Below are 27,638 nucleotides of genomic sequence, written 5' to 3'. Positions count from 1 at the left end.
ACAGGGTGTGGCCATGAAGCCCAAGAAACTGGAAGCAGAGGCATTGTGGCCCCTACCCATGACACTGAAACAAGTGCAAGGGTTCCTTGGGTTTGCAAATTTCTATCGTTGCTTCACTGCTGTTTGACTGGACTGGACTGACATCTGAAATCGGGACAGAACTGTCAAAATAACAGCAAAATGTATCTTTGAGTATTATAGTACCACTGGGATACTACTGTGTATTACTTTATGTGCCTGAATTGTTTGTATTTAGTGAAACAAATAAATAGAGTTTTTACAAATAAATTAAAAACAAGAACAAAACAGGATGTCAGGTTTGGATAATAAAAATTAAATGATTATATTAGAAGAAAAACAAGCAGAAAAAAGACATTGCATGCTTGGATCTATTATCTGAATTTAGTTTCATTATTTTATTATACTATTCCATGGTTAGGAAAATCTAAAACGAAATCGATTATGTCATCCCTGGCTGGGTGCATGTGCCCTGTGCGGCCAGCAGGGCGCGCTGTGCGCCAGGCGCGCTCTCGCTGCGGTGGATGTGGCGCGCGCATAGCCTGGGATGCTCCTGCAGGGAAGATGAACCCCTGAATGCGGCAGAGGAAGCAGGGCTGCTGCAGGCGTGCTCCGGGGTCGCTGGGGATTTATGAAAGTCCGGAGACCAGCATCACAGCCACGCCGGTGAGCTGCGCGGGTTTGAAACTGAGAGGAGGGGACGTTCGTAGCGCTTCAGCTGCGGGGAGAGCGGGAAATGGCTGGGCTTTTGGCGCAGGATTGCGGTAAACGGGGATAGCAAGGTGAGTGTTTGTGTTTCTGCGCATTCTGCATCAGGTCAAGACAGAATTGAGCGAATTTTCTGCTAGATGAATATTTTGGTGAGGGGAATGGTCCCCGCAGGTGTGTCCTGTGTGAGCCACACATGTCTGTTCAGGAACGGATGCAGTTTCGCGGAACATCATGGCGTCATGCCGACAAAATGCACCTGCTAACGAGCGTGTGTCGTGAAGAAGAAATGGCGGCCAGCTGTCTGCTCTCGCAGCGTGTGAGTGGTTTCTGGATGGTTTCCGACCCCCATCCCTCACTTTCCTGCAGACGCCCCCTCACCCCAGCACTGGCTGGACCGGCAGGACGAGACACCACTTTTTACACCTTCCCAAACTGACTGGACACGATTCTTACCAGAATGGCTTATACGTTCATCTCGCCACCACGACAGCATTAGAAGGGACATCAGTCATCAACAAAGAAATACTCACTGATTCTGAAAAGTCAAATCTGAGTTGCATTTGTAGAATTTGAAGTTGCTGACTTTTTGAAGCAAATGTATGCTATAATTGACATTATTAAATAATATCAACCACACATTGAATCGTTGCCAGTCATGATTATGAATCCCCAGAGCACCCACAATGAAGGAAAAGACAGTAGTTAACTTAACGGCAAATCAACTACAGACTGGTTTTTAAAAATAATCCAAACACAAACATTTTTTTTAATTTAAATCGTATCATTCTGCTTTAGACAGTTTCCTTTTGAGAGTTTCTTGTTAACTGAAAACAATGGTAAATATTGTTGCTCTAATTAAATCATCTTGATATATGTAATAGACTTCATAAGGAATGTTAATTTTCTATATTCATTTCTGGATAAAGATTTTGTGAAAATACAGAGAGGACTGTGGGTTGTTTAACTGTTGTACCTCTTCCAGACAACTCTTTCCCTTTTGTAAGGGACCATTCAACAACTGACTCTGCCAAATGCCAGCACACACACACACACACACACACACACACACACATACATACACACACACACTGCTCTATCACAGCATGTGTATGGCATTCTTTTTCTCTACTCTGTGGTTGCAAGGGCTAGCCAGTCCCTGACTACTTGTTGGACACTCTGGTTTTAAAATGGAACCATATCATAACTACTTCATTAACACCAAGCAGAGTGGTTGTGTTATTTGTAAGGCTTCCATGTCTGTTAAACACTGTATCCTGTTCAGAGATTCCTGATTGATAACTCAAATACAGAATCTATTAGTATAATATTGTGATTTATAAAGGGAAAACATGGAGTTGTATGAATCAGCACATCTCAGATCCATTGTTTGTTAAAGACTAACAAATAACCAAAACCAGCAAAAGTAAAAAAAAAAGTCCTCATGTAAGGTGGCTAAATTCCATTAACAAAAAGTGAAAGTGAAGTGATTGTCATTGTGAAACAGCACAGCATATGGTGACACAAATGTGAAATGTGTCCTCAGTATTTAACATCTTGAAAGGATGGTTAAGGATGGATAAAATAAGAGGATCCCTTATTAATCCCACAAGTGGGAAATTTACAAGCAGTATGAGACAGTAGAAACCCTGAAGCTGCTCCAGTGTCACCATTAGTTATGGTTCTAAGTGGGGTTTGAACCTGTATTTTGTGTATGTGAAAGTTGACGAGGGTTGTTGTTGCTTCAGTTTTTCGCACGACCAATAGGATCCAAGCGGGTGAGTTTTCTTTCTGCCACTTTGAAACTCACACACAAAGCGGGAATGGAAGAAAAGCTGATCTTTCTACAACACGACGGTCTGAAAGCAGTCTGAAAAGGTCTGTATTCAGTCCGTGCTTACCTGAGGCCATGGACGTCTGAACCAGGCAGTTTTCTGCTGTTTGTGGCGTCAGGTGAGCATGGACTGAATACAGATCATTTTTCTGCTCATTGTAGCAAATCAAAGCATCCACACAGTGTACAGTTTTCACATGTGACTAGTTCTCAATCTGTACACAGTCTAAATAATCCCATCAGGGTCATGTGAAATGGGATGTTTAGTTTAATTCAGTTAAATTTAGAATTACTGTTTTGAACTAAGATGTCACAATAATGTTTTTTTTTACAGTCAGTATTGCTGTTCACTGTTTATATTTGAATAAGTGAAAGGGATTGTCAATGTGATACACTATAGCACATCACACGGTGCACACAATGAAATGTGTCCTCTGCTTTTAACCCATCACCCTTAGTGAGCAGCAATGACAGGCGCCCAGAGAGAAGTGTGTGGGGACGATACCCCTAAATTAAATAACATTTGTTTGGTTAATCCCTGCAACCCTAGTGGGCACACATACTTACCTATTTATTTCTCCCAACATTTAAAGAAAGAACACAAAAGATTGCTTTCCAGTGCTTTAGGTCTCACTTGGGAGTTAATTTATGAAATTAACACCTGAGGAGTGGAGCTAAAAAAAACAGCACAGATACTGTGATTGATATCTGTAAATTATTAAGACTGTACAGTAGGACTGCATGAGGTTGGCCTTCTTCAGCTTCCTGAGGAATTGCAGACGTTGCTGGGATTTCTGGGTGGTAGACGTGGTGTTGAGGCTCCAGGAGAGGTTGTCTGTCATGTGCACACCCAGGAACTCATGCTGCTGACAATCTCAACAGCAGATCCATTGATGTGCAGTGGCGTGGGGACAGTCGGTTTCTTCCTGAAGTTGACAACCATCTCTTTGTTCTTGGTGACATTGAGAGTCAGATTGTTGCACCAATCCATCAGATGTTTTATCTCCTCTCTGTAGGCAGACTCATCATGTTGGTGATGAGCCCCATTACTGTTGTGTCATTTGCGAACTTGATGATGTGGTTGGAACCAGTGTTGTTTTTGACAACCATTTTAGATTTAGTCTTAGTCTTTTGGACTAAAATGCTTATTAGTTTTAGTCAAATTTTAGTCACTTCTATGTGTGATGGTTTTAGCCCAGTTTAGTTGACAAAAACTTAAAAAGGTTTTAGTCTAGTTTTAGTCAAAAAAAGGAAAAAATTTGTCTTTTAACAAATTAATTTAGTTCAATAAGTATTGGGGATTGCTGCTGGTCAGTGTCACAGATAAGTTGTGAAAATAGCAGCAGATCTATAAGTTCAACACATTGTGAGCTTGCAGATCAGCTATTTTCACCAATAATTACAATAATATAGGAATGGTTTTAGACGTATAAGGTTTCCACCCAACTGCAAATACTTTCTGATCTAATGATTGTGCATTACACACAGATAAAGTGGTAACAGTGGAATCAATGTTCATTACTCCAAAAAAGCCAAAAACAAAAACATTCTACTTCAACAATTGTGGCTTTATTTCACAGAATTTGCTAAAGTGCAATGAACATACACATGCCCAAAATGGATGTGATGGATGAGGAACACATATGCTCAACTTGGCCTTATCTGCCAGTGCAATTAAGATGCATATTATTTGTAAAAACAAACATCATACAACACCACTCTATCTTTAACTTGTGCAAACAATGTAATAAAAGAATTAAAGCAAAATAAATAAGACCACCCTGTAAATAGTGTAAACACTGTAGTAAATTCAACAAATAAAAACAACAACAACAACAGCAGAGGAGGGTCCGTCTCACAACAAGAACAAACAGAATATCACAATCACATATCTGTAACTGTACTAATTATAGTAACAGCTTGCTGTTAGCAAAATTAGCCTACTGACCTCGATTTAGTTTCAGAAAAGCGCTTCGCTCTAAAATGGCTCTTGCTCTGTTTCGACGGCCACGAGTGAGGTCACCTGTAATGCTAAACACTCTCTCAGCAAATGCTTGAGATGCTGGCATGGCCAGAAGATCTAAGGCGATAGGTTTTAGGCTTGGATAAACAGAATCTCCCTGTGCAGCCCAAAATTCAAGGGCAGGCTCTTTGTTTGTAGGCTGTGACAGCTGCTCCTTGAATTTCTTTATTTCCTCCTTGACACATGGCTTTGAGCAGCTAGACCTGGATGGCCGGCTTGCTTTTGACAAGAATTTGAATCTGGGCCGCTTTCTTTGTGGTCCCTTTTTTGATTCCTTTTCTTCCTCCTCTGGCTTCACATCTTCCACCTCCTCTTCCCGTACAACTGGTGGCACCAACTGAGCAATGTACTCTTCTGCTTTTTCCAGAAGCGCTGTAATTTGCTGATCATCATTTTCAAGGAGTGTTTCAGGTGAAACTGTTGGGTCGAGAAAGCATGCAGCAGCAGTGAGGGGTGAAAACTTAGAGTTAGTGTGATCAAGAAAGCAGCTTAACCGCTTGTCCATGTTTGCCTTCATCTTCTTTGCCAGGGTCCTTGAAGCTAGAACCCTCGGCATTGGGGAACTCAGACAGATGACCCTGCAGGTCCAGACAGGCACAACAAAAGATAAAGACTGTGTGTAGCTCTGGAGCATCTGGGTATGCTCAGTGAAGGGGAGGAGTAAATCTCTTAGAGCAGTCAGCCTCTGCCACACTGTAAAAAGTAATAAGTTGATTTTACTTAGAAAAGCCATGGAAACTGATTGCCTCAAAATTCTCAAGCAAATTAGGTCATACCTTTTGACTTGATACTACTTACCTCATCTTTGTAGAGTTAACTTGCGTACCAATAAAACATCCATAAAACATCAGTACCGGTAACTAAATTTCAAAAGTTAAGCAAACTTACAGTTTTAAGTTGAGCTTAATAAGCATACCTTAACATACCTGCTTGTTCATTTTACTAGAAGAATTTATGGAAACTGATTGCCTTAAATTTCTCAAGCAAGGTGTACTCAAAATTTTAAGTACACATCTAAGAATGTGCTGGTGATCTAAGAATACAAAGACACAGATTTGGCACAACACTAGAACGTTTATTTGCTCTATAGACATTACTTAAGGCATGCCTGTCAACATGGGCTGCCAAAAACAATTTAGACTAAATAAATAAAACATATACTGCACTTAAAATAAAGGACAAAATTCTTCTCCGTCTCTCTCTCTTTTAACATCTTTACGAAGGGGTCAAAACCAGAGCTTGCAAACACTGAACAGCCTGTAAATTTAGTAAAGCTTTCCTAATATAGTTCTCTTCACAATTGTCTTCTAATAAAACTCTTATAAAACTAACTAACATTAAGAAAACTTTTTTTCCTTTTTGACAACTGGAAAACACTATCAGTGTAGTACTGAACATTCACATCATGGCAATGACATTACTGTATCAAGCGATTTTTAGTGATTGGATTTTAGGTTTGAGTGACTTATGGCTAAGAGACAAAATCACTCTCTGTATGAAATCAAATGTGCTCTTCAGAGCTGCAGGATACTCAAAGTTTAGAGCATAAATCAGTCCAAAGAGCAGACACATTGCTTGTGGAAGATTTTCCACGTTATCCACAACCACGGTACCTTCCAAAATGATAACTGATGTTGTGGCATCAAGATGCAGGGAGTAGGGAAGTGTTGCAGTTGCAGAGTGCTCAGGAATCACCGTCAGAATTCCAATTGTAATGTCGGACAAGTCTTCATTGTCGTCACAGTCCTAAAAACAGGGCAGCAACAATGAGGTCAAAGTAAGCCACAAAACATCTTTAAAAGCAGATATGCACATTAAAATGTGAAACTAAATTAATAACACCATAATGTTTACATTTACAGGCGTTTTCAATCAGGACACATCAGTGGATGCAGGAAAGGATACGGACATTCAAACCACAGAATGAAAAGACAATAAAGGCCAGCTATATAAATTAGTTAATAATTATTCTAAAACCAATAATTTGCTATTCAAAAATGTATCAAAATACATCATTATGGAGAGGAATTGATTAATTTTTTTAAAAATCACCTATAAATGTCAAATATAAATAAATTTTTTCCTTCTTTCAATCTAATCTCCTTTCTGTATTTTATATTTATTTTACTGTACTTTCTTACCTGTCTCTTGCGTCTGTCCTTTATTCTTCCTACCTGTCTAAATTTCCAACCTCCTGTCTATTGTCCTTCTTACTATTGTTTTTCACTTACTCTCTTTATGTAATATAAAATGTGTCTTCATACTGTCTTTTTTCTTAATTTATCTTAACTTTCTTTTCTTTACCCCAGGAGCAGACAAATTCGGTCCCAGGTTCTTTTTTTTTTTTTTTTCAGTCCTTGCCTACCCCTTACTTTGTTTCAGTTTCCTGACTGTTCAGATCTCAAAACTGTTTAAAGAGCAATTTGAATGTTAAATAAGAATCACATCACAAACAAAACTACTTACAAAACAGGTCTTGTAAAAATCTGTGGGGTCCTCCCCGAGAAGGAATGGTAGTCCATGAAGAACGGCGGTTCGTCTCACATTGATGTTGGATTTCTGCAAAGTTATGATAAAAATTTCTACTTAATAGAGCTCATGACACTAACACAAAAGAGAGCAAGGAACAATAGCAAAAGAAACAGTTGTTTTAATATAAAAAAATTGTGATGTGTCTGAGGAGCTTACATAATTTTCAATCTGGTCTAGAATCTTCTTAAGTTGTCTCCACCTTTAGTCATGAAGATATTGATGAAACGTTGAGTGAACTTGTACAGTTCTTGAAAGAATTCTGATTCCAAGTTTTTGCCAGATATGCAACTAAACTCTGTAAGAATCAAAAAACAAAAATGGTGACAAAGTGACATTAAGCAATCTGATGTGTAAGTATGAATTAAATATCGATCTAAAAAGTGTTTAAAGGGATAATTTATCCAAAAATCATAATTGACTTGCCCTCAGGTAGTTCCAAAACTGTATAAAATGTCTTAGTTCTGCTGAACACAAAAGATGATGTTTGCCAGTACCAAAACAGATCTCATCCCCCATTTACTTTCTAATATGGTAGGTTTTGGTACTGGCAAACATCATCTTTTGTGTTCGGCAGAACACCTGTATAAATGTCTTTGTTCTGCCGAACACAAAAGAAGATATCTGTAAGAATGTCAGTAACCAAACAGATCTCATCCTCCATTTACTACCATAGTATTATGTACATAATAATCACACAGTGTGAACATGCCTTCAGTACAACACATTTACATTTACATTTACAGCATTTATCAGACACCCTTATCCAGAGCGACTTACAATCAGTATTTACAATCAGTATTTCCACAGTTAGTTAAATTTACAAACTTTTCTTAAGTAGATTCAGCAATTACTTTTTGCAGTGCACTCAATGGCAGTAGATAGTCCCAGCTCATCCCATCCGCAACTTGAACTACTGAGTCCTTGATTGGAAGAAGCCGTGATATCATCAGATATGTGCTGGACCATCTAGTAGGGCAGTCTTTCACCAGAGTTAGTTGACACAGCTGCAGCAGTCGCTCAGTTGCCACTGATGACTTGCGGAAGAGCTAGACGAGCGCTCTAACTTTGCCCAGCAGTCGGCTGACACTTGCATCTTTCTGGATGATGTTCACCACGAGTTGCAGTGTGTGTACAACACAGGGAGTCCTATTTATGTGTCCAAACCTAGATAGATAAGACAAAAACACAGAGAAAAACACTTTTTTAATCTTATATAGGAAATTTTGTAAAATTGCCATGAACAACACCATGCAATACAATAAACAATAGCTCTAAGTGACTATAACCTAGCATAACTCAATGTGACTGACATTCTGAAATTGTTAATTAACAGCAAACTGAAATAATTTACCTTTGGTCTTCAACCACCTCAGAGTCTTCAGTGTCGCTTGTCTCGGAGGATTCTTCCTCGGAGCTGGCTGATGCATCTGATTCATTAGGTTTGAACGCTGCAATTATGTTGCTTCCGTTATCTGTTATGACTGTCAGAATTTGTCCAAAACCTAGATAGATAAGACAAAAACACAGAGAAAAACACTTTATTAATCTTATATAGGAAATTTTGTAAAATTGCCATGAACAACACCATGCAATACAATAAACAATAGCTCTAAGTGACTATAACCTAGCATAACTCAATGTGACTGACATTCTGAAATTGTTAATTAACAGCAAACTGAAATAATTTACCTTTGGTCTTCAACCACCTCAGAGTCTTCAGTGTCGCTTGTCTCGGAGGATACTTCCTCGGAGCTGGCTGATGCATCCGATTCATTAGGTTCGAACGATGCAATCATGTTGCTTCCGTTATCTGTTATGACTGTCAGAATTTTGTGTTGTGGTATTCCCCAGTCCTCTGTGCATAGATCAGCACTGTTTTTTATACACTCTGCAGTGTGTGGGTGAGCGATCTGGTCAAGTCTCAACAATATGTGCTTTGCTTTGTTTTCCACAGTGCAAAAAAAGCATGCACTAATTGCCAGAAGTAATGCTGTAAGTCCTTTTTTGGTCCATATGTCCAGCCCAATTGTTATTTTGCGTGCTGTGGCAAGCCTCTCTTTGTACTTTTGTTTTTCGTCATCAAATATCTTGTCAACTAAGTTGTTTATTTTTGTTCTTTTGGGTATGGTCAGCCTCTTATCAAAGGTCTCCATCATGAGGATGAAATCTTCATCCTCAACTTTGCAAGCAGGTAGACCAGTACGTCCAATCTTTGGCACGTTGTTCCAGGGAGTCTGACTTATATTTGGATGCTGCGGCGAAGGCTGCTGGGATAGATGACTGTGCCCTGTTGTTCTTTGGACCACCAGGTTTCTGTTTAGGAGTTCTGGTCTCTGGGATCTGGTTGAGGAAAAAACAAAGAAGGGATACAATTACTCTATCTCTGTATATAACGTACACGTCCTGTAAAGGTTTACAGGTGAATACAAAACAATCAAATGTAGGTATACCATAAAAATACTTAAAATACTATGAAAAATACTCAAAATACTACCATGTTAAGAAAATAGAATAGTCTTAACTCTCACTCTCTCTCTTAAGTCTCAAACAAGCAAAACAAAAATACATAGTTTATTAACTGGCCCTGTACTAAAACTTTCTGTACTTTCATTCTGAGCAGCAGCCAAATTACACACACACAATGATCTGACGTTAGCATAACAAAAGCTAACTTTAGCCTGAAGTTAGCAGCCCATTTGCGGCAGGAGTATATGGAAAATTTACTAATTTATAAGCTTACTATGAAATTTATCACGAGCCGATTGTCGAGTAACATTGTAACGTTACGTAGGCTATACGATATGTTAAGAGCACTTGTAACTTACCTTCGAAAAAATATCCTTGTGGTGAGCCTTCAGGTGCCGCTTAAGGTTGGTCGTATTTTTTTCGCCTACTTTGTGGCCACATTTGTCACCGTCTTCCTTCACAATACACTGTTTTATTATCTGCTGGGTCATTATGGTGGGTGGGGTTTCAGGATAAACCGAAAGAGCTGTGCTCTAGCTGATCGCAATGGAGTCCATCGCTCTGGTCACTTTGTGGCTACTACTGAGTCGTTTGGTCCACGGTGGTCCACGCCCTCTCACAGTCTGTTGCTACAGGAAAGTTTTCTTGCAGTCGTGCTGCTCGTATGAAGAAGATAATCCCGGATTTTGCAAAATATATTGGAGTTTTATGCGTTTTGTCCAGCTGTTGTTGTATGCTCTCATCTGCCCAAATTTCCAACAAACATTGCACCTCTGCAGTAGACCAAAGCGACCCTTTCCCCGCCATGTTTGTTTTGGAACGTCGCAAAAACGTGACATCACGCATACTGTTCCATGCTTCAGCACGGTTAGCTCTCACACTTCATGCGAATCACAAATGTGAGGGGGAGGTTCAACTTTGACCAGCGGTAGGGCCATATGATTTCTGTGATACAGAAAATGTGAATGGGATCATGGAATTCATTGTAAAATGCAAAATTGTGTTTCTGGCCACTGCTGCCCACTACACTTCCAGTTGAACATTGCACACACCAATGCAATGTAAACGCATGATCAGCTGTGGCAAATAGGCTGTCACTTGCCCATTTGTTTTCGTACAGACTCTTCAAACTCTTGGTCAAGCAAACAAATCAGCTGATTTCCAGTTTATAATGCAAGTGGGCACATATTTTTTTTATATTCCAGGTCTCCCCAATTTTTATTTATCTGATGCATTTTTATATTAATTTCAAATGTGAAGCACTTTTATTTTACAAATGGCAGAATGTGTAATATTGTGAACTAATTCTTTGCATGAAATGAACATAAATGGTTTACAAAGGCAAACAGAAAATGCCAAAGCACTTTGTTTAACAGTGATTACATGTGATTAGTCATATTGCATTTGTCCCTCCCCCCACCCACTCCATTATCACAGTTTTTAGGCGAATGTGTATATTTGTAATGGGAAACAGAGAAATCAGAAGAATTAAAATGGAATTTAGGGGGAAAAAAATTATAGGGCTCTACAGCGGTGGCCATGGGCACTGCTGGTGTGCAATTGAGAGGAATTCTGGTTTGAATCATTCAAGTTAATAATTTATAAAGGTCATGTTGTTTATGGAGTTTTCTCTTTTTCTCTGTTTCTGTGCAGGCTGGATAAAATGCTTACACAGGGATGGATTTCAGACTGGTGATGCGGGCATCAAGCTCTGCCCCTTTTCTCATATTGGCTGTTCTCTTGGTTGCGTCAATGCCTTCTGTGCTTTGTCAGGACAACAGACCCCTTCTACAATTCACTGCTTCGCTGTACAACGTTACAATTTTTGAGAACTCAGCTGCACGAACATATGTCCGTTTTGATTCACGCATGGGCGTTGCCCTGACTCAACGTTCATGGGAGGTACGTTTCCGAATCACTACAGGTGACAACGAGGGCCTGTTCAAAGCAGAGGAGTTCCCACTGGGTGACTTCTGCTTTCTGCGTGTGCGCACTAAAGGTGGAAATGCTGCCATTCTGAACCGTGAAGTGCAGGATCACTATGAACTTACAGTGCGTGCAAGTGTGCGTGGTGAGGTGATGGAAGCCTGGACCACGGTGGGAGTACGTGTGCTTGATCGCAATGATCTCCGTCCACTCTTCTCTCCGACTACCTACTCTGTCACCATACCTGAGAGCACACCTCCCCGCACAAGTGTTGCGCAAGTGACTGCCACTGATGCTGACATTGGCAGTAATGGGGAATTCTATTATTTCCTGAAGGAGCGCTCACAGCTGTTTGCTGTACACCCGACCAGCGGAGTGGTTAGCCTTACCAGCAGTCTGATCAGCAGTCATCAATCACCACAGAGCTACGAGCTTGAGATCCAGGCAGTGGACAGAGGCATGAAGCTTTATGGAAACAATGGTGTGAGCAGCACTGCCAAACTCCTCCTCCATGTGGAGAGATCCAATGAGCATGATCCCTACATCACTTTGGTGTCACTTGTTTCACAGGCAGGTGTAGATGGGTCTTTGCCCCTAGTTTTTGCTGTTGTGTGTGTTGAAGATGAAGATGAAGGAGAGAATGGACAGATTGAGGGAGTGAGTGTAGTGGCTGGCGATCTCACAAACAACTTTTTTCTGGAAGAGACAGATGAGATGATGGGATTAACAGGACGGGCAGAGTTTCTTCTACGTGCTGCAGAGCGGCTAGACTGGAACTCTTTCCCCAAAGGGCTGAACCTCAGCTTGCAGGCACGTGACCGTGGCAACCCCCAGCGCTTCTCTTCTGTACATATCTTCAGACTCCTTCCTTCCTCTAAGCCCATCCCACAGCCCAGATTCCTTGCTGACCCTTTTGAATTAGCACTGAGTGAGCTAGCTCCTCCTGGAACCCTGGTAGAAGTTGTCAAAGTGCATCCTGAGCCTAGTGATCCCATCTACATCCTTACGTCTTCAGCTGATTCTTCATTCTTCAGGATGAGCACTCATACAGGGGCACTCTCCACTGTGCGTTGGCTTAGTGGACTGAACAGGGAAACATTTCAGATGGAAGTCACTGAAATATCCACACAGCAGCAGGCCAAAATTGTTGTGCGCTTGGAAGATGAGAATGACCATGCACCCACCTTTCTACAACAATCTTATGAGGCTTTCGTGAATGAGAGTGTGCCTATAGGAACCACAGTTTTGGTGCTCTCAGCCACTGATGCAGACCATGGGGAAAATGGTTACATTACTTACAGCATAGTTATGGGGCCAACATCTGTCCCTTTCCTTGTCAACCAGTTCAGTGGTGCTGTGTCAACAAACCAGCCTCTTGACTATGAGTCATCTCCTGACAGCTTTACATTTGTGGTGCGGGCATCAGACTGGGGCTCACCTTACCGCCGAGAGAGTGAGGTCAATGTCACTGTCCATGTGGAGAACCTCAATGACAATCAGCCATTGTTTGAGCGTGTGGCCTGCGTAGCAAAGCTGTCTGCCCAGCTCCCTGTTGGTGAGCTCATTGCTACACTGTCTGCTATTGACATTGACGAGTTAGAACTTGTGAAGTACAAGATTCTGTCGGGGAATGAGCATGGAGTATTCCACCTTAATCCTGACTCCGGGGTCCTGACACTACGGCAATCTCTTGCCTCAGAATCGTTTTCCAATAGGCACTTCAGGCTGCGAATCACTGCCACTGATGGGGAGAACTTTTCTGACTCCATGTACATCAACATCACAGTAGCAATTGCAGAGTCACCTGAGACTTCACCCAAAAGCCTAAGTTGTCAAGAAACACATGTTGCAGAGCTTCTGGCAGAAAAACTGCTCTCCCGTGCCAAAGCAAGAGGCAAGGATTCAGTGCAAGGGGATGGTTTTGTAGACCTGTTTTCTACCAATCGACAGCCTCCTCGTTTTGCAGACAATTTTCCTCAGAGTGTGACTGTTGCAGAAGATGTCCCTGTGGGCTCAAGTATTTTTCAGATTGAGGCGAACGATGCAGATGCTGGGTTCAATGGTCATCTGCTGTTCAGCATTGCTGATGGCAATGCGGAGGGGTGTTTCACAGTGGGCATGCGCAGTGGTACATTGCAGGTCTTCCTGCCGCTAGACCGGGAAAAGACAGACCAATACCACCTCAACCTCACACTGTTTGATCTTGGCCACCCACAGCGATCTTCTTGGCACCTGTTCACCATCTTGGTAACCGATACAAATGACAATGCACCAGTCTTCATGCAAATGGCCGGATACCATGTCAAGATACGTGAAAATACTCCGATTGGCACTGAGGTCAGCATGTGCGTTAGTGTGTGTTTATGTGTCTGCATGTCTTTCTGCTTATACGCTTCAGATAATACAGGAACTGAAGTGCGATATTAGCACTTTTAATTAGTTGTAGGTATAATGGTGATTAATGTGTGATTGGTATATTGATCTGATGCAGTTCCTTTGTTTGCTCTTATATTTTCTTTTACAGTGGCAATTATACAATTCTAAATAGTTTTTGACAGATTATTCCAACTGTCTGTTTCAAATTAACCAGTTTGTGGTCAAAACAGAATCTTGTTTCCTTTGCATAATGGGAAAAGGGTGGGATTATTCTAGTAACTGCAACACAGAATGTTCACTGTTTTTGTCTATGTGTATGTGTCTGTCTATGTGCCTGCTTGCACAGGTCATTCAGGTGGAGGCAACAGATAAAGACGCGGGTGTAAATGGCCAAGTGCAATACTCCCTTCTAACACCCAGTATGCAGTTTGCAGTGAACACATCCAGTGGGGTGGTCTATGTGGCTGGGCAGCTGGACCGTGAGTTCACCTCCATCTTCAACCTTAAAGTGGAGGCACGCGATAGCCCTTATGATCACACTACCCAGTGCTTTGCCATCACAACTCTTCTTGTGAGTCTGGAGGATGTGAATGACTGCCCACCTGTGTTTGTACCAGTTGTGGTGGGCGCTCGTGCATTGGAGGACCTGCCACTTGGCACAGTGGTGGCATGGCCTGACACACATGACCCTGATCAGGGTGCAGGTGGGCGTGTGAGCTACTCACTAGCCAATGACTACAATGAAACATTCCAGATTGACCCCAGCAGTGGTGCTGTACGACTCAATAAAGAACTGGACTATGAATCACGGCAGGTATGGAGACACACACAAAATAAACAAAGACAATTTATATTTTATTCTTTAAGTTAATTAACGTGTAGATTTTGTCTGATTCAGATTTTGAATAGATACAGTAGGCATTTTAGTTTGGGGTTGTCATAATACCACATGTAGACATATTGGGCTAGTAAAGTTAATGTAAAGTCCCATTTAAGTCCCATCACCTTTCATCTGTAAAAGACATACTACACTACAAATTTTGTGGTCTGGTGATTTTTGTAAACTGGGTATGAATGTTAATCATTATAGTTTCATCAACCTAAATTAATTATACTGTAGAGAATTATACTGTCACACTTTACAACAACATACTTACTGTCAAGTGTCATTGTAACTAGGTTCTCTTCACTTGTCTTGTGTCATAAGGTTACGCATGATCTTGGAATATTTACTCAGAATATGCACACTAACCATCTATGTGACAGCATTACCTCAACTGAGTATTGGGGCAGTGGTGTCATTGCGGTTGAGGAAGCGGCCCCGTAATCAGAAGGTTGCAGGTTCAAATCCCGAGCCACTGAGGTTCCACTGAGCAAAGCACCGTCCCCACACACTGCTCCCCGGGCGCCTGTCATGGCTGCCCACTGCTCACTAAGGGTGATGGGTTAAAAGCAGAGGACACATTTCTTTGTGTGCACTGTGTGCTGTGCTGCAGTGTTTCACAATGACATCACTTTCACTTTTAATGAAACAAATTACATCAGTACTATACTGTTATCCTGATTTGATTGCTGACAAATACATAGAGTACAAAGGGATTTTAAAATAAAAACATTTTTACTTGGAAGGTCTTATATGTAGTATGATGATAATGAAATAGAATTGTTCACTTATTTGTAATTAATCTGTTATTTTATCTGCAGGTATATAACTTGACAGTGCGAGCAAAAGACCATGGGCGTCCTGTGTCACTGGTGTCTGTAGGATGGGTTGAACTGGAAGTGGTGGATGTTAATGAGAATCTCTATGCTCCTGAGTTCTCATCCTTTGCTGTGAGCACCACGATTAAGGAAAATGCTCGCATTGGAACATCTGTATTGCAGGTTTCTGCACAGGATGATGACACAGGCCGAGATGGTGCAGTGCAGTACTCCATTCATCATGGGAATGGCCTTGGACGATTTACCATTGATGAGGACACTGGTGTGTATAATTGTTTTATCAATATTATTATGTCCATTCGGATTCACATTCTGGCTTTTTATGATTGCATGACTGATTGAATGTATCTGAATGTATCAAAAACAGTAATTAGAAGCATGTGCTGCATTTGGAGAATAGGGCTCTATTTAGATTATCTAAGGAACTCTTCTAAACCCTTTTTAACAAAATTTGTGTTTTGTATGCAACTGTGTTGCAAATGAGGTATTGCATTATCAGTATGTTTTTAGGCAGTGACGTGACCAAGAAGTTTTGACCAACTTTATCAATTATAATGTAACTAATCCACATGAGAAGGCTTTTCTCTAAAATGTTTTTTCGGTTTCTAAAAACACTGCATCGACATGGGAGCATTATCTGAAATGTTGTCATCCATACGGAGTTGCAGAGAATGTCCTGAATGCTGTTTTAACCCCCCTCTTGTGTCTTGTGTCGAGTCGTTCTCCTCTACAGAATTAGCTTTAGCTTTATTTAGCTTATACAGTGTGAAACTGCAAGAGGATTTCTTGTTGTTGCTAATGAGGTTCTGCGGCCGCTGCAGCATGACCACAAATGTGTCATTGTTGTATGTTCAGTGTTCGGGGTTATAGGCAAGGTTAGAGGTTGGGGTGATACATCAGGGACATGCAATGATGTGAAACGAGTTGAACCCAGTTGTGAAGATACGTAAGAGAGCAGGTGAGTTTCGGGTTTTTAATCTGTGAGCATGGGGCAGCCGTAACTAGGACATGCTGGGCTGAGTTGAGTCATTGTTGATGTGAACTCAATGACTGAGTAAATGTTATTCGGACTGTGATGGTTTTATGTTGTGGGAATCACCTGCTTCCATGGGTAGTAGTAGGGTGGTAGTAGTCTTGTGGTTAACACACTCGCCTATGAACCAGAAGTCACAGGTTCAAATTTTGTCTACAGAATTGTTTTATTTCTGATCGTAAAATTTCTGCATTAAAGAAGTGGTTATAACCATGACTTTTTAGCACTAAAGTCATGGTTATATTGAGTGTGCCACAACCATGGTGGCATGACGAGGAAGGTGAAGGGAGACGATGACAAAACTGGACATGGAAGAAGGACGCAATCGCACGACGACACAAAACCGGGGTTTAATGGGTGAAGAACAGGACAGTGGAGACATCTGAGACATTGGTGAACATGTAACATATCAAAGACCTGACCACAAACAAACAAATAGGGCAGCTTTATACATTCAACACAGGTGAAAACGATTAGGGAACATTACACATGATAAACGTAGAAAGTAACCCCTTTCGGACCGGATCATGACAGAGTGAGAATTTGACCATAGTGTTAAAGAGGAATCTGTAATTATTATTATTACATCAACTGAGCCACACTAAGAGCTTTCATATTTAAGGAAACTCAACCTTCCATGCTAGGTGGAATACAATTGATCCATGCTAGGTGGAATACAACCTTCCATGCTAGGTGGAATACAATCTACATTGTAGTCATTGGCTACTTTAACGATCTGCTTTAGTAAGCATGTGTGATCATTATAACAGGGTATTAGCATTTTCTCTATGACATTTCTTGGTATGTTGTTGCCTGGTCGATTTCAGTTGGGTCTGTTGGGAGTTCAGTTGGAGTTGATTCCAGAGGGAAATTCACAATTAATGATCAATGATAAATCTGGGAGGATATTAATAAACCTCTGTACTGTACTTAATGTAATAGTCTGTTTGTCTCTATAGCAAGTGGAGATGATTTAATGTCTAAGACATACAGTGGGTACCGAAAGTTTTCCGACCCCCTTCAATTTTTCACTATTGATTATATATTGCAGCCGTTTGATAAAATCATTTATGTTAATTTTCCCATATTGACAGAAAAACAAAGAATTGTTGACATTTTTCCAGATTTATTAACAAAGAAAAACTGAAATATCACAAGGTCCTAAGTATAAGCACCCTTTTGATCTAATACAGCCATGAGTCCTTTTGGGAAAGATGCTACACGTTTTTTACACCTGGATTGGAGGATCCTCTGCCATTCCTCCTTGCAGATCCTCTCCAGTTCTGGTTGGATGGTAAACGTTGGACAGCCATTTTTAGGTCTCTCCAGAGAAGTTTCAATTGGGTTTAAGTCAGGGTTCAGGCTAGTCCATTCAAGAACAGTCACGGAGTTGTTGTGATGCCACTCTTTCGTTATTTTAGCTGGGTGCTGTAACGAATTAGCTCAAGAGGAAATATCTATAATTAATTATAACTGGTTATAATTAACAATAAACATTTAGATTAGATTTTGGGATAAACTGTAGCAGAATTAATGTTACAATTACTTGATCTGTCCGTCCACGGAGCAGATAATATAATTATTTATCAATTCTGGGAACGATTATCCCCCCTCTTGCCAGGAAAGGTAGCTTTCCCACTAGCAGTAACTTAGCATGTAGCTTAAAAGGTCAACGTTCAGTGACTCAGCTGTGAGCAGCACACAGAAACAAACGATTGTGAATTTAAAGATTTTAATAAACACGGCTATAGCTAACATACAACAATTAGACAAACATATACATACAGGGTAAAGGAAAGTGATGAAAAGAGAATGGCAGTATTACACATCAATTAACCACAGCCTAATGAGAATCGTCAGAGAATTCTTAAGTTCACCTTAAAAAGGGGTTTACACGTGCATCTAAATAGTTACTTGCATTGGTCCTTGTTTCATGTAAGGGAGTCCTGATGCGGTAGGGTCACGATCCTCGATCCTTAGGTCTGGCGCTGGAAGTTCTTCTTGAAGGTAAATTTTGCCAAAGAGTAACAAAGTGTTGAAAGAGGTGTCTCGGAAGGAAGAAGAGAAAATCTGAGCATTCGTGCCTGTGTGACGCTCCTTTTTGAATGTTTTCTGGCACGCCCATCATGTGGCCTGAATAGCCAATCACAAGTGTGACATTTTGGCGGGAGAAGTTCCCTTTGTCCGGGTTTACGACTGACCGGAATGTTTATGGCTGGTCCAGAGAGAGACTGTGGTTTGTTGCAGTTACAATTTCTACCTTATAGAAATTGTATGATGTATTTTGTGATCACATGGTATGCATCACTGTTCCAGTAGTAACGAGAAGTTCCTTCTGACACCAAGAAAGGGACCTTTAGGAGGTAGGAAAGTAGAGATACACTTATACACTTAATTATAGGTAATTAAAGTTTACCTAATGTACAATAGAAAGTTGTAACTAGTATAATTCATACAAGGGAACGTACACACAACGCGTGCATATACGGGATCCACTTATAATCACATATTCCTAGCACAAGATACAGACAATATGTTTTAAGTGTGTGCGTGATTGTGTATTGCGACGGTGGAGCCAGGCAGGAGGTCTTTGGAATGCTTTGAAGCTTGGAGCCCCGATGAGCAGTTTGCAGACCCCGTCTGTTTTGCATCGTCTTGGTGACAGTGGGGGCAGACGGGACAATCAGGCTGAGGGTCCAGGTTGTAATTTGTATGTAAATGTCAAAGGTTAAAAGGTTCTTTGAAGATCAACCATCTATGATCCTACGCAGACGCTACATTTGTGACAGTGGGGGAAGACGGGACGATCAGAGTGAGGGTCCAGGGTTGTAATTGGTATGTAAATGTCACAGGTTAAAAGGTTCTTTGAAGATCAACCATCTGTGATCCTACGCAGACGCTACAAATCCCCCCTTGTGGCTGAAAAGTGTTCAACTAGAAACCTTATCAGACACATTGGATCATGAAGGTGGGATGACAGATGGATCCTGTAAGTCAGATGGCAGGTGGACCAGCAAGCCTTTGGGTCTTCCACCCGGGTGTTCCCTTGGTCAAGTTCAGCACTGCCTCTGCCTGGGGTACTCTCCTACGGCGGTTTTTCTTGAAAGGTCCGGGGAAATGCAGCCGTGCACCGGTTCATGGACCTTTGCACCAAATTTACTCTGTTAAACAGGACGGAGGCAAGGCCGAGAGTTAGGGTGCAACTGATCGCTGTGGCGAGGCAAAGAGCTGTGTCGGCCGCAGTCCAGGATCGGGCAACAGGAAAGTTGGTCTGGACAGGTTGCCTAGACAATGCTTGGAGGGCTGTGTCGATTGGGGTGATATCAATTATCTGAGACCCCCCCTTCCTCACTGCTCTGTTCCAATTCGGGCTCCAGGGTGAGACTGTGATCCTTGAAAAAAAAGATGGAAGTTCCACCTCGGACTGGTACTCATCGCTCGGAAGGTGGTACAACGCCAGGTATACTTGTGGGTTACGGTCGTTGGTGATGAGAAGTCCATGTTGGTCCCTCAGTGCAATGCCGGATGCTGGACCTGGGGATGTGATCTCAGGTTGTGGTTGTCCTCTGGTTAGCTGGAGGCATAGCAAGGACAGCCACAGCAGCACCCCCCTTTGTCTTTCCCTGCCAGAAGCCACATGTCTCTTGATCTGGTTACGATGGAACCATTTGAACGCTGGTTCTTTCTGTCCACGGCTTTGCTTGATCTTGTCGCCCACGTCCAGTTCTTGGTGTGATGCCTTCCAGTTGTAATATGCTTTCTGGCCGTCTGCACTCTTTTGGAGTCGTTGTTGGGCAAAAGCAAATGCGGTTCTCAAATGCCGGTGCGGTTCCTCAAGGTACTGGTGAGTGGTGTAGTTGGTGTCTCCTGGCTGGTATAGCAGGTGTACTTGTATTCCCAGAAGTTTCCAGGTTTGCTGTATAATCTCAGCTGTGAAGTTGGTGCCCTTGTCTGAGTTGACTCTCAGTGGCAGCCCGAACTTTGTGAACTGGAATACGACTGTGAGGAAATACTTGTAGCCTCTAGTTGACCTAGGCAGGGGTCCAACCCAGTCACTTTGGAGGTCTGACCAAGGAGATGTGACTCCTCTGCGCTGCAGTGAGGCTCTGTGGTTTGTTTTTGTTGGTTGGAATTGGTAACAAGGAAAGAATTCTTTCACATACTCTGCCAAATCTTGCTGCATGCTGGGCCGGTATGCCGCTTGTTCTAGTGTCTCATACGTGGTACTTGTGCCGTGGTGTCTCGCGCTTGGTGTGTCGTGAGCATATATTAGCATGACCCCCCTTAGGCACTGTGGCACCACAAGCCTTGGCGCAGTGACGTCATCAGGGCAGTACCCAAGAATATTGTGCGTCACACACAGCATAGGTTTCACGTTGAGTAGTGCTTTGAGGGTTGGCGTATTGGCCATTTGTGCAGCTGTGATAGGGCGGTTGGAGGGGTCAGAGAGGTGGTGAGGGATAGTGTGTATAGCTGGGTCAGAGGCCTGCATGTCAGCAATGTCCATGGTGGTGATTTGAGGAGCCAGCGTAAGCGGCTGTGAGGCGGTCATTGAAGTGGGCTGAGTCTGTTTGCTGCGGGTTATGGCAGCCACATTAAGGGTGGGTGGGTGGGCAGGTGGATACCATAACTCGCCGTGTAGTGCACCTGCTGTAGCCAGCTGGAAAGTGCATAGTGATGACCTTGAACCTTGCTCTTGGGTCGGTGTGTTCCCGCAGTTGTTGGCGAGACCTTCTGTGGCCTTTGTGACCTGGCAGTCTGTCTGGCGTGATCTTGGTGACTGAGGAGGCAGAGGTTCTCGCACTTGAGCCCAAATTTTTAGATGTTTGAAGTCCAATAGGGGCTCAAAGCGGTCTAGCAGGTCTTTTCCAATAAGGAGAGGGTATGTGTCAAATGGAGAGATGTACACCGGGTGTACTAAGGTCATAGGGCCGATGGTTAGGTGAATGGGAGCTAGTTGTTCTAGTTGTACATCATTTTGGCTGTATGATTGTACGTTCAGCACACAGTTCTTATATTCGAGAGTTCGATTCTGTCCCTTGGCAGCAATCTGAAGTCTGTCGAAAAGCTGGGCTGACATCAGAGTCAGGTCTGCTCCCGTGTCCACCAGGGCCTCTAGCCTTACCTCATTCTCCAAAGTGGTGGTCAGGTACAGTTTCTTGGCTACCCCCCTTTCAATTAGGTTCCCCAACAGTCTTGGTATTGGGGCTTGTGTGGTAATCGGTAAGCAGTCAGGACCAGTCTCCCGTGACTCTTCCGGCAGACAGACCACCAAGACAGCACTCTCAGGTACATCAAGGTCCTGGCTTGAGGCGTGATGCTGGAAATTGGCTGGCTCTGGTGGTTCTGTAATCATCTGCTGTGGTTGCGTGATATCACTTGGTGGTGGGACCTCTCGTTCTGTGGTCAGCAGAGGATTATGTTTGAGTTGGTTAGGAGGATTATGTTGAGGGGACTTTGATTGGGTGATAGGGTCAGACTGCACGCTTAGTCATGCCTGATCTGACTCATCCTTTTTGTCCCCCCTGTAGTGCTTTTCCTGGAGGAGTTCCTTCAAAACTCTCATAATCTCTGCTGCTTCAGATGTGGCTTCCCAGTTTGGTCCTGCTGGTGATTTAAATCTGGACTGATCCAGAGAGTGTTGAGAAGGGTTCGGCTGCTGCCAATCTGATCTTGACGCTTGTGTTGCTGAAAATTGGCTCCTTCTGGGTCGTCTCTTTCCTTCCCATGTGGCTTCATCCCTTGGGTTGGAGGGTGGTTGTGACCTGTCCCAGGATCTTCCGGAATGACCAGTTTGGTGTTTGTGTCGGGCCCCGTCATGTCCACGCTGCCCCCTGTTGGCTGGAAATCGTGACCATCTGTTGTCATGGTGGCTTTGCTCGGCGCCCTCTAGAGTGAGTTCTGCACTCTGAGTGGAGACAGGATAGATGGTGTGGGTTTTCGCTGTCTTTTCCGAGACAGCTCTTTGTTTGGCGAAGGCCTTGTGGGCCAAGTCTCTCAGCTGTTGGGTGGACATCGTCCGTGGGCATGCCAGAACCCCCAGATAGTGACTTACTGTGGGGTGCAGGTTCCGGAGGAACAGGGATCTGAAATTGAAATCGTCCTCCATTCCTGGCTCGTTGCGTGCTCCGAAGTAGGCCTGTCGGAGTCTGTTGTAGTAGGCTTGCGTGGTTTCCTGTCTGCCCTGTTTAAGGTCCATGGCAGTGATCAGTCCATGCTCTGACTCTGGGTCAGAGAACTCCCTGATTAGCGCTTGCTGCAGTTGCTGATGATCCATTTTGACGCTCTCTGGCTGTCGGTCCAGGAAACTGCGCACCTCACGGCTAGCAGTGATTCTGAGCAGATAAAGTCTGTCGCGTGTGGTAGCGTTAGCGACAGTTTGCAAGTGGAAGTCCACATCATCGAGGTATGAGTGGACATCATGGCCTCCTGCAGGGTTAGGAGTGAAAATGGGAATGTTCCTCGCCAGCTTATCCAGTTCCTTGGTTGACACACCATGACTGGAATGTAGTCTTTGAGAGGGTTCCCACCCCCTTGCTGCTGGCGGGGGGTTTGGGATGCTGGCAGGTGATGTCCTGTGCACTGGGCTCTCCTCCCTTTTGCTGCTGGTTAGGGGAAACTCTGCGGGGTGCATCTCTCTTCTAGGGTCATCGTGCAATCTGTATGAGTGCTTGAGCTCTCTGCGAACTGTGTCAAGTTCATGTTTCAAATAGTCTCTTTGTTGGGACAGAGTACTGACCTCGGCCCGGGCAGTTTGCAGGTGGCCCTCACAGGCCCTGGCCCTGGCTTCTCTTTCTTTAAGTTCAGTCTCTGCTCTCATCAGGAGGGTCTTAGCCTCGTTGAGTTCTTCCCTCAGCTCTTCTCTGGCGTCCTTTTCCTGCTCTTCCCGGTGTGCTGTGTCCGCGCGGAGATCAGTCAAGGCGTTCTGGAGTCTCTCCAATTCCTCCTGTAGCTCTGGGTGCTGTTTGTGTGCTGTCCTGTCCTGAGTCTCCAGTTGCTCCAGTTGTCTTCGAACGAGCGTCAGATTCCTCTGTGATCTCTCATCCTGAAGCTTTAGTGCTGCAGTCTGTCGTTCCTGGTGGTGGATTGTTGCTTCACTCAGTTTTGCCTGGCCGAGGAGGTTGTGAGCCAGTGACGCGGTGATCTTGGCCAGCTCCTTGTGGCTGTAGTCCTGCGTCGGATCGCGGGCCATCAAGATGCTCAGGTTGTCATCAATCTGCTCTTGGCTCAGGTTCTGCAGGTCCCCGGTGGGTTCATGAAGAAGATTGCTAGTCAGGGCATTCAGCCAGACTTCTAGACGATCCCAGTGGGCCTCAGGGCTGGATGATCGAGACATGTTGGCTTGCTGGTTAGGCGAGAGAGGGAGAGAAAGGGAGCGAGAGAGAGGGACAGCACAAAACAAAACCAATGCAAGTCCTACCAGTGTTAATGACTGCGCCTATAGTACTTAGATTTGACTGCGTGACAGTCTTAAGACTTTGGCAGCTTGGGTTGTCAATGTATTACTCAGCCTTCTCTGATGATTCTCAAAGGTTTGGTCTCTAGGCAAACAAACAGAAACCAGGTGAAGACAAGCAAACAAATACGCCAAACACAGAGGAGAGGTAGGAGCACTACCTATAAGTAAACACACAGGTGTAGAACATAGAAATCGATTCTAAATTTAAATTCAAACACTGTTTAGACTAAATTTAAATAAATCTAAACAGGAGAGGGAGAGGCTTGACTCAGTAATAACAAGAATCAAGTTAAGAGGCAAAGAGCCAGACTAAGCCTTTCAGATAAACTGGCAGGCTTAGGCCAACCAACCAAGAAAACCCACCTACTGAGACCGGCCACAAGGTGGCGTGGGTGAGCCCCAAGGGTTAGAACAGAGGGGGTGGAGTTGGAATTTAGGAGTGTTAGACAGGGTGTGGCAGGACTTCTTCGCTGCCTTTCACACATTAACAATTAAAAACAGGAATTCTTCGCTGCTTTAAAACAAATGCAATTTAGCTGCACCAAAAGGGGAGTGTGGCAGGATTTCTTCGCTGCCGTTACACACTAAAAAAATTAAAAACGGGATTTCTTCGCCGTTTTTACACAAATGCAGTTAGTTGCACAGCAATGTGTGGGCAGGATTTCTTCGCCGCCTCTTACACACTAACACTTAAAAACAGGGTTCCTTAGCTGTTTCTACACATATGCATTTAGGGCTCTCATTTACGAATAAGGCCTATAAAAAGATGACAAGAGGAACGTCGCTCAAATCAATCTTTATCGCGATGAAGGAAGATTTCTTCGTTCCAACAGGCGATCTGATAATATTAAAATGTACAGCAAAGAGATTTCTTCGTCTTTACAGCACAATTTTAATATTATGAACTAATGGCTGTGTACTTTAACAGACAATGGCTGTTGAAATACACATATGGAGGTGGTCTTGAACCAACCAATCACGAGAGTGAGTCTTGCCTCACTTTAAGCTTGCATAAAAACACAAAAAGATTGTTACTGAGTTTGCTCACAAAATAAGTTTGAACGTGCCCGCATTCTCCACCATTAAATGTAACGAATTAGCTCAAGAGGAAATATCTATAATTAATTATAACTGGTTATAATTAACAATAAACATTTAGATTAGATTTTGGGATAAACTGTAGCAGAATTAATGTTACAATTACTTGATCTGTCCGTCCACGGAGCAGATAATATAATTATTTATCAATTCTGGGAACGATTATCCCCCCTCTTGCCAGGAAAGGTAGCTTTCCCACTAGCAGTAACTTAGCATGTAGCTTAAAAGGTCAACGTTCAGTGACTCAGCTGTGAGCAGCACACAGAAACAAACGATTGTGAATTTAAAGATTTTAATAAACACGGCTATAGCTAACATACAACAATTAGACAAACATATACATACAGGGTAAAGGAAAGTGATGAAAAGAGAATGGCAGTATTACACATCAATTAACCACAGCCTAATGAGAATCGTCAGAGAATTCTTAAGTTCACCTTAAAAAGGGGTTTACACGTGCATCTAAATAGTTACTTGCATTGGTCCTTGTTTCATGTAAGGGAGTCCTGATGCGGTAGGGTCACGATCCTCAATCCTTAGGTCTGGCGCTGGAAGTTCTTCTTGAAGGTAAATTTTGCCAAAGAGTAACAAAGTGTTGAAAGAGGTGTCTCGGAAGGAAGAAGAGAAAATCTGAGCATTCGTGCCTGTGTGACGCTCCTTTTTGAATGTTTTCTGGCACGCCCATCATGTGGCCTGAATAGCCAATCACAAGTGTGACATTTTGGCGGGAGAAGTTCCCTTTGTCCGGGTTTACGACTGACCGGAATGTTTATGGCTGGTCCAGAGAGAGACTGTGGTTTGTTGCAGTTACAATTTCTACCTTATAGAAATTGTATGATGTATTTTGTGATCACATGGTATGCATCACTGTTCCAGTAGTAACGAGAAGTTCCTTCTGACACCAAGAAAGGGACCTTTAGGAGGTAGGAAAGTAGAGATACACTTATACACTTAATTATAGGTAATTAAAGTTTACCTAATGTACAATAGAAAGTTGTAACTAGTATAATTCATACAAGGGAACGTACACACAACGCGTGCATATACGGGATCCACTTATAATCACATATTCCTAGCACAAGATACAGACAATATGTTTTAAGTGTGTGCGTGATTGTGTATTGCGACGGTGGAGCCAGGCAGGAGGTCTTTGGAATGCTTTGAAGCTTGGAGCCCCGATGAGCAGTTTGCAGACCCCGTCTGTTTTGCATCGTCTTGGTGACAGTGGGGGCAGACGGGACAATCAGGCTGAGGGTCCAGGTTGTAATTTGTATGTAAATGTCAAAGGTTAAAAGGTTCTTTGAAGATCAACCATCTATGATCCTACGCAGACGCTACATTTGTGACAGTGGGGGAAGACGGGACGATCAGAGTGAGGGTCCAGGGTTGTAATTGGTATGTAAATGTCACAGGTTAAAAGGTTCTTTGAAGATCAACCATCTGTGATCCTACGCAGACGCTACAGTGCTTAGGGTCATTGTCTTGTTGGAAGGTAAACCTTCGGCCCAGTCCTGACTAAATGCAGACTTTCATGTGTCTTGCACTGAGGAGAGGCTTCCATCAGGCCACTCTGCCATAAAGCCCTGACTGGTGGAGGGCTGCAGTGATTGACTTTCTACAATCTCCTGACTGAATCTCAGGAGCTCAGCCACAGTGATCTTTGGGTTATTCTTTACTTTTCTCACCAAGGCTCTTCTCCCCCGAAAGTTCAGTTTGGCCGGCACTAAGAAGGGTTGTGGTTGTCCCAAAAGTCTTCCATTTAAGGATTATGGAGGCCACTCTGCTCTTAGGCACCTTAAGAACAGGTTCCACATCTGCATCATTCAGACTCTCCACTGGTGTCCCTCAGGGCTCGGTACTCGGTCTCCCTTAACACGAGATCACTTGGTGAGGTAATTTCCTTACATGGGTTATTCTACCACTGCTATACTTACGACACACACTTCTGACACCACTTAAAAAATCTCTGCATGTCTAACTGACATTTCATCTGGGATGGCAGCCCATCGTCTAAAACTGAATCTCACCAAAACAGAGCTAATATTAATTCCAGCAGATTCTTCAACACATCAGGATCTTACCTGAACAGTGGGGGAAATACAATGTTCTGTAATGGCTGCCACAGTTATTTGACTTGAATAGAGGGCTGTGCGATATGGCATAAAATTCATATTGTTGTATAATCATAACTACAGACAGTTTATATTGTGGTAAACAATTTGATCTATAAATTTCAATGTAATGACCATAGCAAAGGCATTGCAGCAGCTAAAATTTGTCAAAGTAGTCATGAACATATGTGCAACCATAATTTTGACAAATGTAACCAAATTTTGAAAAATGTAACAAAGTATAAGTCCATATATTACAAATAACACCTTAAATAACATGAAATAACATTATATAAAGAACATTTTAATTTAAGCAAACAAATAAAGCACAT

The 27,638-nt window shown here is 42.8% G+C and overlaps 1 protein-coding gene across 4 annotated transcripts in view; it reads left to right on the top strand.

The window, feature by feature from the left end:
- The first annotated feature begins 466 nt into the window (after nt 1-466).
- fat3a (FAT atypical cadherin 3a) overlaps nt 467-27,638 on the top strand; it is a 99,774-nt gene continuing 72,602 nt past the window's right edge. For 2 of the 4 annotated variants that reach the window (XM_028962663.1, XM_028962662.1), the window contains exons 1-4: nt 472-800; nt 11,235-13,844; nt 14,230-14,697; nt 15,588-15,867. In XM_028962663.1, the coding sequence (XP_028818496.1) occupies nt 11,259-13,844; nt 14,230-14,697; nt 15,588-15,867 (3,334 nt within the window). In that variant the 5' untranslated portion in view covers nt 472-800; nt 11,235-11,258. Of the gene's footprint in view, nt 801-11,234; nt 13,845-14,229; nt 14,698-15,587; nt 15,868-27,638 lie in introns of all 4 variants that reach the window. The other 2 variants (XM_028962664.1, XR_003743231.1) reach the window with 2 other exon arrangements.

The sequence above is a fragment of the Denticeps clupeoides genome, chromosome 19 (assembly GCF_900700375.1).
Source record: "Denticeps clupeoides chromosome 19, fDenClu1.1, whole genome shotgun sequence".
NCBI lineage: Eukaryota > Metazoa > Chordata > Actinopteri > Clupeiformes > Denticipitidae > Denticeps > Denticeps clupeoides.
This window is presented reverse-complemented; position numbering and strand designations above follow the sequence as displayed.